Below are 16,100 nucleotides of genomic sequence, written 5' to 3' on the forward strand. Positions count from 1 at the left end.
CCCCCGCCCCACGTGCTGACGTCAGCCGCAGGTCCCGCCTCCACTCCGCTCCGCCCTCCGGGTCTCGCCCCCGCCCCCTCCGCAGCCACCTCCCCCTTCCCTGCTCGCGGCCCTGCGTAAGCGGGCAGGGGCGGGCTGGAGGCGTTGGTGCTGCCACGTCTTGGAGGCTGCGAGCGCAGCGGCCGAGGTGCAGCGGGCTGTAGCGCGGGAGGCGGGAAGAGGTGGGGCTGGCTCTGAAGCCGGATCCGGATCCAGTGCAGTGTACCCGGGTGGGTGAGAATCCGTCGAGCCTGGAGAGGAGCGCAGACTGCTGACCTCTACGGGTGAGAGGGTCTGGGGGTCGGGAGAGAGAGCGGGTCTGGACCGGATGCCCTGAGTGCCGGGTTGGGCCTGCCTTCAGGTTTATCAAACAGGTGTGACTGCTACCCCCGGGCGAGGCGAGCTAGGCCCGGCGAGGGGCGGGGGCAGATTCCGTTCGGGGATCAAGGCATTTATCTTCGCCACCTGGGTGCACATGGGGGCGTAGAGGGCAGTTTGGAGTAAGTTGAGCGAACGCACGCCTGGAGCAGAGGTTAGGGATGGTGGCCAATGGTCCAGCCATGCAGGAGGTGGCCTTGGCAAGGCAGGAGCAGAGACTAGGGTGAAATTAACTCTTCGTTCGGCAGCTTTAACGTGGGGGATTGAGACAGCTGTTCATAGTCTCTGCCGCCTTCGGTTTTGAAATGGGCATGAACGCCGTTGGCCCCCCGTTCCCTTCGGAGGAGCACCCCACGGCGGTCAGGAGCCACTTGAGGACCTGGTTCTGCTCCGAAGATCACCTCCTGCACTGATTAAATTGGGGTTTCACTGTGGGAAAAGACGGACATCCTTTGTCTCTTCCAGGGGATTCTACCCTCTAGAGACACTAAGTATTGTGACTTCTCTTACAGGAGCTAACATTTATCTAAATCGAACTCTTAAAATGCCATACAAAATTGAAGGGCGACTAGTCTTGTTAGGATATACACTCGTGAATGAATCCTAGAATGGATCTCAGGAAATCATTTAGGTCAGTTTCATTAGGCAGGATTCACTGACGTTTTTTAGAACAGGGGAGATAGCTCCCAGGCTGGCACGATGATGTAAAGATTGGCCTCTACTGAGTATGGTACTGTAGGGCAAGAACGACATTGGAGGATTTAAGATTCACTCATTGGCTATTACCTTGAGGTCAAGTCCCGAAAGCTCCACGTGCTATAGCTTGCTCATGGATAGACTGGGAATAAGGCCTAAATTATAGGAATCAAACTATCAAGAAATTTTAAAATTATCAACTGAAGTGTAACTGCATAATATAGCCAGGCCTATGAAAATCATCAGTAAATGAAGTGTTCTTAGGTTCAAACAAAATTCAATTATTGAAATTGTTATGAAATGTATGTAGACGATCCCCAAAGTCTCAAACAGCACAAGGTCCCCCTTCCTGCTTTAACCGTGTACTAAATAAAGTAATGCTCCAAGAGCTCATGAGATATAAAGACGTTTAGATTTGACCTTAGATTGTTTTAAATTTTTATATCAACTTCTGAAATCTTCATTCCCAGTATCTATTACTTGTTGCTCTCAGTTGCTTGTTCCTAGCAGCAGCTCATCCCCTTGTATATCAGTAAAGATGGTGAGAAACCTGTTGAAATTGTGTCCAAAGAACGGTCAACCAACTGATGTGATCTTAGTAAAAATGAATTTGCTGTATGGTTTTTGTGATATAATTTGTGGCAGTTTGGAAATCTTTGTTTCTTCTGGATTTTCTGAATGAGCTCCAGATAAGTCTTATACCATTTGTTATTCATTCACTAGGCATTTATTGTGCTAATCTTAGGCATTATGGGCCTTTAAATACATGCTAACTTAGTAAACAGGTTTTTGAGAAATACTTAATGGTTAGGGTTCATTTTTTTAAATTAATCTAAAATTTTCAAAGTAAGACCCCAACGAGGGAATTCCCTGGCAGTCTAGCAGTTAAAACTTGGTGCTTTCATTGCCGTAGAGCTGGGTTCGATCCCTGGTTGGAGAGCTAAGATCCCACAAGCAGCACACCCCTCACCCCCACCCCTGGTCAAAAAAACCCCAAACCCCAAATAAGACTCCAGTGATGATGGAATTCGGCTTCAAATTCCTAACGTGGTACCTGGGGGCACTTTAAGACACTGAAAATTATCTTTTGCAAACCAAACTTAACAATTTTGCCCTTTTCTAAAATCTTTTGAAATTTAGTGTCAAATCACATCTTACTTTAACTTCCTCAATAAATTAGACACCAACAGAATTTGGAAGGAATGATGCTAAAGCTGAAACTTTTTTGGCCACCTCATGCGAAGAGTTGACTCACTGGAAAAGACTGATGCTGGGAGGGATTGGGGGCAGGAGGAAAAGGGGATGACCGAGGATGAGATGGCGGGATGGCATCACTGACTCGATGAACGTGAGTTTGAGTGAACTCCGGGAGTTGGTGATGGACAGGGAGGCCTGGCGTGCTGTGATTCATGGGCTTACAAAGAGTAGGACTCTACTGAGTGACTGAACTGAACAGAATTTTACTACATGGGGACATGGTAAAATAAAAGAAGGTAATCTTAAATATGCTTCCCTGGTGGCTCAGACAGTAAAGCGTCTGCCTGCAATGCGGGAGACAGCTCTGTCTTATAAAATAGCTCATATAAACATTTTGATATTAATTTTTGACTGTGATAAGACTATGGATTCTTATTTCTATCCAGAATGCTTTAAGAATTTTAACTAGCCTGAAATTCTTATTTTCCAAATATAGGTTATGAGTGCTGCTTTGACTAAATTTTGTGTTAGTCGCTCTGTCATGTACGACCCTGCAACCCATGGACTGTAGTCTGCCAGGCTCCTCTATCCTTGGGATTCTCCAGACAAGAATACTGGAGTGGATTGCCATTCCCTTCTCCAGAGGATCTTCCTGACCCAGGGATTGAACCCTGGTCTCCCGCATTGTAGGCTGATTCTTTACCAACTGAAAGTGGCTCACTCATGTCCAGCTCTTTGGTACCCCATGGACTAAACAGTCCATGGACTAAACAGTCCATGGAATTATGTAGGCCATTGCAGGCAGATTCTTTACCAGCTGAGCCACAAGGGAAGCCCAAGAATACTGTAGTGGGTAACCTATCCCTTCTCCAGAGGATCTTCCCAACCCAGGAATCGAACCGGGGTCTCCTGCATTGCAGGTGGTGGCTTTACCAATTGAGCTATCAGGGAAGCCCCTTCTTTCAGATTAGAGTACTCAAGAGCTTCAGGGGCCCAATTACCTGGGACAAATAAAGTGCACGCACTTAAATTACTTATTAAAAAAACCTGTTTCAAATGAACCCTGGGTGTGTGCTCAGTCGCTTTAGTCATGTCTAACTACAGTTCATGGGATTTTCCAGGCAAGAAAACTGGAGTGGGTTGCCATGCCCCTCCAGAGTATCTTTCTGACCTGGGGATCAAACCTAAGTCTCCTGCATCTCCTGCTTTGCAGGTGGATTCTTTATTGCTGAGCCACAAAGGAAGTCCCCAAATAGACCATAAGCTGGTTAAATTTTATGAATGATTATTTTTTTAATATGTATTTATTTGGCCACACCGGGTCTTAGTTGCAGTGTGCGGAATCTTTAGTCGAAGCATGTGGGATCTAGTTCCCTGTCCAGGGATTGAACCTGGGCACCTTGCATTGTGTGCTCAGAGTCTTTGCCTCTGGACCACCCAGGAAGTCCCTGAATGATTGTTTTAATCATCACAATTTCCTTTCCTTACTGTTCTTAGATCCAAGCATAGTGTTTAGAGCAAGTTTTTTCTTCCTTTCCAAGAATGTTTTCAGTTTAACATAAGCATAACCTTGTTGTAGCCGCTGTACCCAGCAGTATGACTCATGAATTAAAAGTGAAAAAATACAAATATATGTTAGAAAAGTTAACATGAACATATAAAAAAATAAATTTTAAATTAGTAGCTAACTAAATTATATCTTGTTGAGCACGTACTGTGCGACCCACTGTCAGGTGTTTGTATACACTAAGCCATTTCTTCAACAGTTTCATCTCCATTTTACAAATGAAGAAACATTGTTTAATTTACATAGCCATGATCAGACAGTTGACATCTGAATATCAGGTCTGACTCTAGAGCTTGTGGTCTTTCCTTGTCTAGGTTTCAGTCTCAGCTTTGCTATTATAATTTTGTGACCTTGGGCAAGTTACTTGTCTACACCTGCATTTCCTCATCTGTTAACATGGAGATAATCATCTTCAGTACTCTAGGATTATTACAGTGAGTCAGTAATGTGTAAAGTTCTTTGAACAATGCCTGGCACATAAGTGCTGAACAAATAATAACTGCTATTATTACACCACACTACCTTCCCAAAGCCTCTGCTAGATTGCAGCATTCCCTATATAGTTACATTGGGTTATACAATATAATCTAGCTTTATGGAAAAGCTAAAAATTGTTGCCCCTAGACATACTGTGATTTATGAAATGAAAACATCTGGAAGTTGTGTTATTGGGGGAAGTTATTCTGTTATTAAGTGGACTTTAATTTTTTCCTGTATTGCTTTATGGTAGTATATTATGCATATACATAGATTTGTCGTTAAATTCTTTGTTTCAAAGAACTAGAGGCAGGTATCAAATAGAATACAGTTGACCGTTAATAAGATGGGTTTGAACTTCAAGGATCCACTTACCCACAGATTTTTTTCAGTAGTATTACAGTTCTACACATTGCAAAGTAGGTTGAATCCCCTGTTACAGAACCAGAGATACAGAGGGCAGAGTACAAGTTGTATGCGAATTTTCTACTGTGCATTTTTGACAGCATGGAGGATTGGCGCCCTAAACCCGTGCTGTTCAAGGATCAACTCTGGCTTCTGTTAACTGGGTGTGGTGTTAGAAATGAAAGTTTAGTGTTACCACACAGTCTCCTAGTAGTTGTTTGGAAGACTGTTTCCTCCAGCAACCCTCTTCTACAGAACTGTGCCCCCCCCCCCCCCCCCCCCATTTCTATGCTTCATGATTTTCATTCTAGCATTATAGCTTTCATTTAGTTTCAGTTTTATTAAGACTACACCTAATAAGAACCTGACCATTTCTGAATGTTCAAAAAAGAGAGAAAAATACCATAATTGATCATTTTTCAGTAGCATGAAAAACACAGGCTATTCTTAAAAAGTTGCTTAGATGCAGCTGAGCAACTTCTAGATTTTTAGAAAACCTGCTATCAAAACAAAATCCAATAGATACTTAGTGTGAATTTATCATAGCTGAGACCAAATATTCCAGTGAATTCTCTTCATGGTTCATATTTTTTTTTAAAGGTACATCCTCAGTAGTCTTCCTTAGTATCAGATAAAACCAACAAATTATTCCTTAATCCAGTAATGTAAAAAAAATAAAGGAAGTCATTTAAAAGTCAGTTATTCAAAATGCTACGCTAGTAGCACTGGCCCATAGGAAAAAATGTTTTAAAAGTCCTGTTAGAAAAATGGAGTTTAAAAGTGTAACAACTTCTAAATTTAGTCATTCATTTACTATATGACAGAATTTCTCAGTTTTCTATATAGCTCTAGCTGTGGCATTTGATGTTACATTCAGGATAGACTAAAATAAGTATCTTGCATACCTGTTAAAGATTTTCCTAAGTGCCATTTATTTTTATTAACAAATTGACAATCTTGCCAATCAAAAATTTTCTATTAAATAAAATGCCTTAACATTTAAAATTTTGTTTTAGATCTTACTGCAAAGATGAAACCTGATGAAACTCCTATGTTTGACCCAAGTCTACTCAAAGAAGTGGACTGGAGTCAGAATACAGCTACATTTTCTCCAGCCATTTCCCCAACACATCCTGGAGAAGGTTTGGTTTTGAGGCCTCTTTGTACTGCTGATTTGAACAGAGGTATGGGCTCAGTTTACAAATGCTAGTTAGACTTACAGTTAGCATTTTTTCCACATACATGATGATGCTGATAATTTTTTTAAATATTTGACTTTCATATTACTTTTTTGTGCTTGAATTTTAAAGTGACTGAGAACTTAATTACAATGTGTATAGGCCAGATATTAGTGTACTACAGTACTGTATTACACCACTTATATAGAACAGTGCTCCTTCCTAATTAAGCAGCCAAAAGGGGGAAATTAACCTTGTATAATGACACAAAAGTTAAGAATCTTCTCTAAAAATCTGGATGGAAAATGAGAATGAAGATAATTTGCCTTGGATAGTTGCAAAAGGTTTTGTCTACATGTATTCCTTTTTTTAATATCTAAATTCTCCAAAACAATATCCTTAAATTTCAGTAATCAAAAATCAATTTTTTACAGTTTCTTTTGTCAGGAAATCTTAAGTTATTTTGGTCAAATCAGTTCTTCAGTATATAAAAGTTAAGATTCCCAAAGTTCCATGCTGTTCATGTTAACATAACATTAATCAGTAATCTTTAAAAAAACTGTTGTCTCAACAATATTGTATTTTACAAATAATATAATATTTGGTCATAATGAAAATCTTGCATTTTTAAGTAAAACCAAAGCACATCTTTGGGAAAATTTGACATCCCTTACATGGAATCTACTGCAAATTACATTTAAAACTGTATATGCTGGTTCTATATACTGAGTCTTAAGGTCAGCACTATTCCAAAAATCTTATGCAGGCAAAAACATTAGTAAAATCTATTATTGTTTTACATATTGATTATATAGAAAGAATGGGTTTGTTTAATCTTTTAAAATAAGAATGGTTCATTACAGAAAGTTTTGAAAAAATAATGCCCACCAGCTTGACACATTGCTTCTTTTAATATATATTTGCTCTTCTCATGACTTGAAATCTGTTTTTCAAAACTAGGTTTTTTTAAGGTACTAGGTCAGCTGACAGAGACTGGAGTTGTCAACCCAGAACAATTTATGAGTAAGTCCTACAGCCTCTTTTTCCTGAAGAAAAAGAAATAAAGGGAAACAAGATTTTATTTTTGTTTCAAACTCTGTTCAGTCTGCTTGTTTTATTCAAATAGCTGGAAAATATTCAGTTAACAAATTAGCTATTATTTGTTTAATGTGGCCAATCTATTCTAGAATCCAAAAGTAACTACTACTGTTTTACAAAATACCTGGTATTTTTAGATTATTACTATAGCATAGAACCTGGGTGGCAGAGAAATTTCATCATCAAAAAATGTAATAAAAATATGTGAGGATAGAAATCCAGAAAGGTCAATTGACTTCCCCAAAATCACAGGGAGTTGTTGGTAAGGAAAAGACTACAACCTTCCTAACTCTATCCAGTGCTCTTAACACTGTCTTCATATCTTCTTCATTTTCTTCAATAGGTAATTTTATTTTGTACTCTATATGACCCTCTTGAAATGAAGGTTATTATTTTGTCATTGTTTTCCTTCTTTGAATCTATTTCTTCCTATTTCAGACCCATTACTAGAATATAACTGTGGAAATAAACAGTATGTTAATACTCTTGGGCTCAGCTTTTATTCTGAAATTCTTCTTTGCGGGAATATTAGATGAGAAATTGTTATTTCATCAATATAAGTCAGTCTGAGGGGAAGCGATTTATTCCATTTTTGCTCCTATTTGCTAACTGGCTTTGGAAAAATTACTGGGAAATGGAGACTTATTTTTTATGTTTCATAGGGTGCTTTCAAAGCAAACAAAGATGATGATTGTATTTCTAAAATGGGTCATGTAATCATGAAACACTTGTGATCACAAAAGGAAAATTGAAAACTACTTTATCAGATTGTAAAATAGCTGTATTAACCTTCCTTCATTCTGCTAGTAGATCTTTGAAATGTATGTACTATGTTCTACTCAGTACTGACTGCTGATGTTTCAAATACATGGTCATTCTTAATAACTGACATTTTCTCTAGACACAAAGTTGTAATTTACTGTAGTAAAATAGCTTTAAATATTCATTAAATTATTTCAGATAATTCTAGTATTTTTTTTTTTGGCACCTAATAAAGTTTAATGTCTATATAACACTCTTTTCCAATTTCCACAGAATCTTTTGAGCATATGAAGAAATCTGGGGATTACTATGTTACAGTTGTGGAAGATGTAACTTTAGGCCAGATAGTTGCTACAGCAACTCTGATAATAGAACATAAATTCATCCATTCCTGTGCTAAGGTATGTGTTCACATTAACGCTTATGAGTAAAATGGATATCAACTTCGAGTTTCCATCAGACAAGTCTGTTTTCCCACTGCTTTTTACTGCAAAATGAGAGCAAAATATAGCCTGGAATAGTTTTGCTTCTAGAAATCACTTAGTCATTTTCCCATTCTCTTAAGAGTTGTGAGACAGAAAATGTTATTAATATGAATTGTTGTGTGTGTTAGAACTGGTAACAGTTCAGTTCAGTTCAGTCGCTCAGTCGTGTCTGACTCTTTGCGACCCCATGAATCACAGCACACCAGGCCTCCCTGTCCATCACCAACTCCCGGAGTTCACCCAAACTTCTGTGTACTGAGTCGGTGATTCCATCCAACCATCTCATCCTCTGTCGTCCCCTTCTCCTCCTGCCCCCAATCCCTCCCAGCATCAGGATCTTTTCCAATGAGTCAACTCTTTGCCTGAGGTGGCCAAAGTACTGGAGTTTCAGCCTCAGTCCTTCCAATGAACACCCAGGACTGGTCTTTAGGATGGACTGGTTGGATCTCCTTGCAGTCCAAGGGACTCCCAAGAGTCTTCTCCAGCACCACAGTTCAAAAGCATCAATTCTTTGGCTCTCAGCTTTCTTTATAGTCCAACTCTCATATCCATACATGACTACTGGAAGAACAATAGCTTTGAACAGATGGACCTTTGCTGGTGAAGTAATGTCTCTGCTTTTTAACAGGCTGTTTAGGTAGGTCATAGCTTTTCTTTCAAGGAGCAAACATCTTTTAATTTCATGGCTGCAGTCGCCATCTGCAGTGATTTTGAAGCCCCCCCCAAAATAAAGTCTCTCACTGTTTCCACATCCATTTGCCATGAAGTGATGGGACCGGATGCCATGATCTTCGTTTTCTGAATGTTGAGCTTTAAGCCAATTTTTTCACTCTCCTCTTTCACTTTCATCAAAAGGCTTTTTAGTTCCTCTTCCCTTTCTGCCATAAGGGTGGTGTCATCTGCATATCTGAGGTTATTGATATTTCTCCGGGCAATCTTGATTCCAGCTTGTGCTCTTTCCAGCCCAGCATTTCTCATGATGTACTCTGCATATAAGTTAAATAAGCAGGGTGACAATATACAGCCTTGACATACTCCTTTTCCTATTTGGAACCAGTCTGTTGTTCTATGTCCAGTTCTAACTGTTGCTTCCTGACCTGCATACAGATTTCTCAAGAGGCAGGTCAAGTGGTCTGGTATTCCCATCTCTTTTAGAATTTTCCACAGTTTATTGTGATCCACACAGTCAAAGGCTTTGACATAGTCAATAAAGCAGAAATAGATGTTTTTCTGGAACTTTCTTGCTGTTTCAGTGATCCAGTGGATGTTGGCAATTTGATCTCTGGTTCCTCTGCCTTTTCTAATACCAGCTTGAACATCAGGAAGTTCATGGTTCACATATTGCTGAAGCCTGGCTTGGAGAATTTTGAGCATTACTTTACTAGCGTGTGAGATGAGTACAATTGTGTGGTAGTTTGAGCATTCTTTGGCATTTCCTTTCTTTGGGATTGGAATGAAAACTGACCTTTTCCAGTCCTGTGGCCACTGCTGAGTTTTCCATACTTGCTGGCATATTGAGTGCAGCACTTTCACAGCATCATCTTTCAGGATTTGAAATAGCTCCACTGGAATTCCATCACCTCCACTAGCTTTGTTCGTAGTGATGCTTTCTAAGGCCCACTTGACTTCACATTCCAGGATGTCTGGCTCTAGGTGAGTGATCACACCATCGTATCTGGGTTGTAAAGATCTTCTTTGTACAGTTTTTCTGTGTATGCTTGTCACCTCTTTTTTAATATCTTCTGCTTCTGTTAGGTCATAATATTTCTGTCCTTTATCGAGCCCATCTTTGCATGATATGTTCCCTTTTAATCTCTAATCTTCTTGAAGAGAACTGGTATAGACGTAGAGAAATCAAGTCAGCATTGTGGAATTTGGCAGTAATGTTTGGAATCACTAATGCTAATTTTTTTCAAAAATGACACTTGGAATGTACTGCATTAACACAAATTCCCATAAGTTTCCCACTGGTAAAAGGTTCAGAATAATATGTTCTAATCATGACCCTTCTAATGCCTGTAGAGTCCCTTCACTCCTCATGATTCACAGGAAATAGTAAAGAAAACAAGATCTAGATAACTCAATGAGAATATGATTGAAACACTTGGAATGTATTCTGTGAGGTATGAATTTTGGTGTGGTTTCTGTACTAGAAATTAGTATACTGTATTTGTATGTCTGAAATAAATTGCTTTTAAGCAGGAATAGGATAGTGGATGTAGTACCTTAATAACAAGATTACATTTTGGTGATGTGGATTCCGAGATTTGTTTTTAAATAATGGGATGGGATTTTTCAGGATATGGGTGAATTAGGTCACAAATTGATTCACTGTATTATTTCCTCTATAATAAGTTAAAAAATTTGCAATTTTTGAAGTTAAGGTTTATAAAACATTTATTTATCAATGAATTCTTACCATCATTTGTTGATTTAACTAAAAACAAAACCTACATGCTTACTCTTTTAAACATTGTAAATATTTTCAGAGAGGACGAGTAGAAGATGTTGTTGTTAGTGATGAATGCAGAGGAAAGCAGCTTGGCAAATTGTAAGTAGGCAGAAACAAGGTAACCCTAGATAAAGTAGCTACTCTCTGTGTTTCAGTTTACATTTCCTTGCCAAGATACTTGTTAAAAATGTTTCCCTGTTTGAAGTTTTTTAAGCCTCATTAATTATGAACCCATTCTCACTCTATAGCTTAGACTGAATTTAATGAAAAGTATTTTTATATATAATTTTTGCCATAAAGTTTGGAAATTGGAACTGTACTGTTAAAACAGCCAACACCTTAAAGTTATTAACTTTTAATAGTAGTACTTTTTCATATTACTAGGAAGAAACTTTTGGTGAGTCAAGTAATTTGTCTATCATATTTAAAAACAAAGGACATGTTCTCAGTCATATGACCTTTAGAACCATATACTGAACTGGCCTTACACTGTATAATCCTCTATACATTTATCTAAGTCTTTTAACTTTCACAGGTTAGAATTTACTTTTAAATATTTTCTGAGTTTTAAGGAATTCACTCAGTAAATATTAAGCACATGTGCTAGATACTAGTCAAAGTATTTGATACCTATCAAATATCCTCCCTGGTGGCTCAGATGGTAAAGCGTCTGTCTACAATGCGGGAGACCTGGGTTCGATCCCTGGGTTGGGAAAATCGCCTGGAGAAGGAAATGGCAATCCACTCCAGGACTATTGCCTGGAAAATCCCATGGACAGAGGAGCCTGGTAGGCTACAGCCCATGGGGTAGCAAAGAGTCAGACATGACTGAGCGACTTCACTTCAGTGAACAAAAAGAGACCAATTTCTAGTATTTCTGGTGCATGTTCACTTAGCCATACCTTTTATAATTGTGTAACTTCAAGCAAGAGGTTCCGTCTTCAGAATGATGAGGTTTTTTCCTATATGGGCAACATGAGAAATTCCTAGTTTTCTCTCCTTAAGGCGGTTAGAATCACATTTTTATACTTGGTTTGGATTCTTTAAGGATTTATAAAGATGTATGTGTTTTTGTTTCCGCTTCATATTAATTAGACTAAATCCATAGGTAACCTGATACATTCTTTCACAGATATTTAGGTAGCTTTTACAATGATAAAGAACAAAGCAATTATTTATCCACTTTATGTGGGAATGTTGACTGAACAGTTTTGACTATTCAACACTGACTAAATAGTATGAATGGAATTTAGATACAAAGACTAATTTTGGCCATATTTTTTAAAAGGCTGCCAGTCTTTGGTGTTAACATTAATTTTAAAATCTACTTGTAAAGAGGGTTTGGGGTGAGTTTTCTGTTTATTAATAGACCAGAGATTACTACATAAAGTATATCTGGAACAAAATAAAATGCTTTGGGTGATTTAAATGCTTTATATATTTGTAACTTGAATTTTAAATGAATATAGTGAGAAAGGCCATAATATAAACCTGTTTGTAATGTAAACAAAGTTTTGTAAACTGTTCACTCACATTGTTATTAATATCCGTTTTTATTAACAAATGCTCTATGCCTCTCCCCCCAACCCTTTTTAAAATTTCAGGTTATTATCAACCCTTACTTTGCTAAGCAAGAAACTGAACTGTTATAAGATTACCCTGGAATGTCTACCACAAAATGTTGGTTTCTACAAAAAGTTTGGATATACAGTATCCGAAGAAAACTACATGTGCCGGAGGTTTCTAAAGTAAAATCTTTTAAGAAAGACATCTGTCAAAGGAGCTGATGCAGCAAGGCTATACGCTCTTCCTTGAGTTAAAATATTTTGTTGCTGCAACCAGGTGACCTCTATAAATACTGGATTGTGATACAAGTATAATGACACTTAGAAGATTACTTTGGGCTGGTGGGACATGCTGAGTTTAGATTACAAATAAATTATTAAGGGGATGATTTTTAACCAAAGGAGTATATTTTTAACTTGAATCTTTTCTTGCATTGTATTTTTCTAAAGTTTGGCTTCATTTCTTAGTGGTCAGAGTATAGGTAGTAAGGAGTTATGTGTCTGCTATCTGTACTGCTCATTAAAAGAAAAAAGCATACAGTGAATAAGATTGTTTCTTATCACATTCATAAAATTAGTATTTTTGTTTCAAAGAAATATATCTAAATACCAGTTAAGGGTGTGTCATTTCACGTTACATGAAATTGGATGTTAGATATAACTAAATGTAGTACAGTCCAACATTTGCCAATCCTAATACTGTACTGGCAGACAACCTGGTGAGCCTTTAAAAGAAGTAGAAATGAAGATTAACTTTTAAAATGTGACAATTAAATATACACCTAAAAGTTGTTATAATTCTAATGTAGCTGAAGTACTTACTACCTGTCTTATATGTGAAATATAATATTCATTTGTTTAAATATCTAAGAAAAATATAAGGTACTTTTTAACAGTGAGTTAGTAAATAAATCTGGTATATTATATATTTCTAACCTTATTTCTCATCTTTCCATGGGGTGTCCAAAGCCTGTCTTCTAACATTTGTATGAAAAATGGTTTACAAAGTTGTGGAACATTTTGAAATGTATCCGACTGCATTTATTACATCCTTAAGATGTTGATGAAAGCTTTTCTATTTAATGTGACTATAATGGTACTATTATTCTGGTCACTATCCTATTTTGATTTTAATTTTTATTTTTAAGTTGAAATAAGAATTAGATACTTCACTACTGGTTCTTATCTTCTGCATTCCATGTTACATTAAACCTGTTCATATGAATAATTTTGTTAGAATCCTAATGTTTCCTGTGCTTTTCTTGAGTTGTCTGTTGAAATTATTAGGTCGAGTCAGGGTTAGTAAAATTTTAATTTTGTGTACTTTGTAAAAGGTGAATAGAAAGTAAAAACCACCTGTTTCTCATCCTGTTGACTCACACCTGCTTCAACTAGATTTCATATTTCCCTCCATGCAGTAAAGCTAGTTAACTTTCTAAATAATAGAAATTCTTTACTAATAGAAGGTGTGCTACTTACCTGCTGATGACCTAGGCAGATGAACTGGTGTGTTCCTAGTGAAAGCAACAAAACTAAATTTTGCTTTTTAAGAAAAAGGAGTCCTATAACCTTGGTAACAGTAGCTTTATTAGGTATATCCTGGTACTTAAAAACCCATGTTAAAAAATAACCCTAATAGAAACTTCTCTGGTGGTCCAGTGGTTGAGACTCCTTGCTTCCTGTACAGGGGGCATGGGTTTGATCCCTGGTTGGGGAGCTAAGATCCCTGTGTGGCTGTGGGGGTGGGACCCTAGTAAAAGGCAAATGTTTTATTACATTTCTTACCACTAAACAATGTGAAGTAAAACTACAAGGTGGCTATTTCAATAAATCCCTTTAAATAATGTTCTTACGGTCTTATCTTGAATTCCCCCCATAGGAAACAAAAGTTGTAGGTAAGGTATAACATATAAAAATTGTGTCACTGAGGAAATTGATGATCTGCATTTAGCTTTAGTTAACCAGAGAAGCTTGATTTCACTAAGGCATCCTGTGGGTAAACTTGAGTATGAAAAAAACTGCATAGATACATTTCAGTAATACATTTTTGAGTACTCTTCACTTTTGAAAAGGTATAATCAAGTGGCAGTTGTGATTTTTATTTTGCTCCATGTGTTTTATATATTTGTATTTTACTGACTAAAACGCACATCTTTTTTTACATGTAACATTTCGAAATCTGGATGCATTTTATGATCAATGGTTTGTCATGATTTATTCAGCAATATTTTTGCCTTTTAGTGGGATCAAAAAGATGGTGTAGTGATGCTGATGATGACATCTCAGATTTGATGAAGGATATTATGTAGGTAGGCTAACAAGGGGAAAACTAAAAGCAAGAAGTATTTTTTTAAATGAGCTGGAAGCTGTTCTATGAATGGCCTTACCTCTTCCTTCAGACACAAATTCCCTCACTTTCAACTCCAAACTTGTTCAAATAATCATTAAAAAATATCTTGAGCCTAAACTTGGGACTTCCCTGTACTGACTATAATTTTTATGTGTGTAATCACAATGTTTTAGAAAATACCCTTAAGTGCTTCTCATTTCCAATGTTCATTTGTCCTTCATATTTAATCAGTGTGCGGGATTAAAACTGGGTTACTTTCACCTAGAAGACAACAATCTAAGTAAAGCGGTTATGGCATAAGCAGTACAAATGAACTTTTCAATCTTTTTTGAGGTATAATGGCACAACAGTTTTAATACAACCACCAATCTTCACAAAATAATTTTAATACTTTGTGCCTGAGCTAGCAGCATCTTGCACTGTGACATTCCTATACATACATAATAAGCATTTTATCCAAGTACAAATGTTAAAAGCAGAGTAACTTAAGCAATTGTCTATACAAAGGTAAATAGACACTGTAGGTTATTTTTCTTCTTGAATCATTTTTGCTGCATAGTAAATTGCAATTACATGTCAGTATAATGTTACTGATCTATAGAATACACTTTGAACTGTGAGGTATGGCAACTCCCTATGAGAGAGAGCTAACATGTAAACCTGAATATTTTGAGTGATTTTTTTTTTTTTTAGCTGCCATGGATGGGTAAGACAAAAAAAATCCAGCATTCAAAGACCCTAGCAACTTATTTTTCTAATAAATAAAAAAAAATAAAATCTTTTAGTAATTTTCAGCTATTTCCTATCATTTTCTTATTGGAGCACTGATGAATGGACAAAAATATTGAGGTGAAGCTAAGTCTGTTATGGAATTATGGATTAAACAGTTATTTAAAAAAAAAAAATCCGCCAGGTAACTGCTCATTTACTTTACATCAAGTTGAGATTTTGATATATATCTCTATATATGCATCCCAACTTTATAATTCAAGATTGCAGTTAAATACTTCTAAATTCACTTAAATTACCATGGTAATAAGACAATTAGAAACCTTATATTTTCTTTAAAAGGACATGCTTAACATTTTCTGACATTACTTCTAAACTCAGATGAAGCACAAAATCCTCCCAAAACAAATATACTGCTCTGAAAGTTAAGTGGTTGAAAGTTGGTAGCAAAAGCTATCATGGTTTAACATTTCCACCACAGAGTAGATACGAATAAACAAAGGTAACTGCTCTTTATATACCTGATACGAAATTAACACAGACCAATGGACTGAAATTACAAGGTAAAAATACTGCTATTCTAGTTGAATATTTTCAATATTTAAGTTTCATACTTTCAAAATGGACAATAAAGCAGTTCTCCTATGTTCTGATGTGATATTTTAAATTCTGTGCCCAGATTAATATTTAATGCTTATAATTGGGTGCTGAGTCACTCATAT

At 37.0% G+C, this 16,100-nt stretch overlaps 1 protein-coding gene across 2 annotated transcripts; it reads left to right on the forward strand.

The window, feature by feature from the left end:
• Window positions 1-221: 221 nt before the first annotated feature.
• On the forward strand, window positions 222-12,722 carry GNPNAT1 (glucosamine-phosphate N-acetyltransferase 1). 2 transcript variants are annotated; one of them, XM_052647102.1, is made up of 6 exons: window positions 222-323; window positions 5,776-5,943; window positions 6,898-6,960; window positions 8,071-8,198; window positions 10,772-10,833; window positions 12,339-12,722. In XM_052647102.1, the coding sequence occupies exons 2-6, from the start codon at window positions 5,790-5,792 to the stop codon at window positions 12,484-12,486; spliced, it is 555 nt and encodes a 184-aa protein (XP_052503062.1). In that variant the 5' UTR covers window positions 222-323; window positions 5,776-5,789; the 3' UTR covers window positions 12,487-12,722. The 2 variants fall into 2 exon arrangements, with proteins under 2 accessions (XP_052503062.1, XP_052503063.1); XM_052647103.1 differs by lacking the exon at window positions 6,898-6,960.
• Window positions 12,723-16,100: the final 3,378 nt, after the last annotated feature.

Source organism: Budorcas taxicolor, chromosome 10 (assembly GCF_023091745.1).
Source record: "Budorcas taxicolor isolate Tak-1 chromosome 10, Takin1.1, whole genome shotgun sequence".
NCBI lineage: Eukaryota > Metazoa > Chordata > Mammalia > Artiodactyla > Bovidae > Budorcas > Budorcas taxicolor.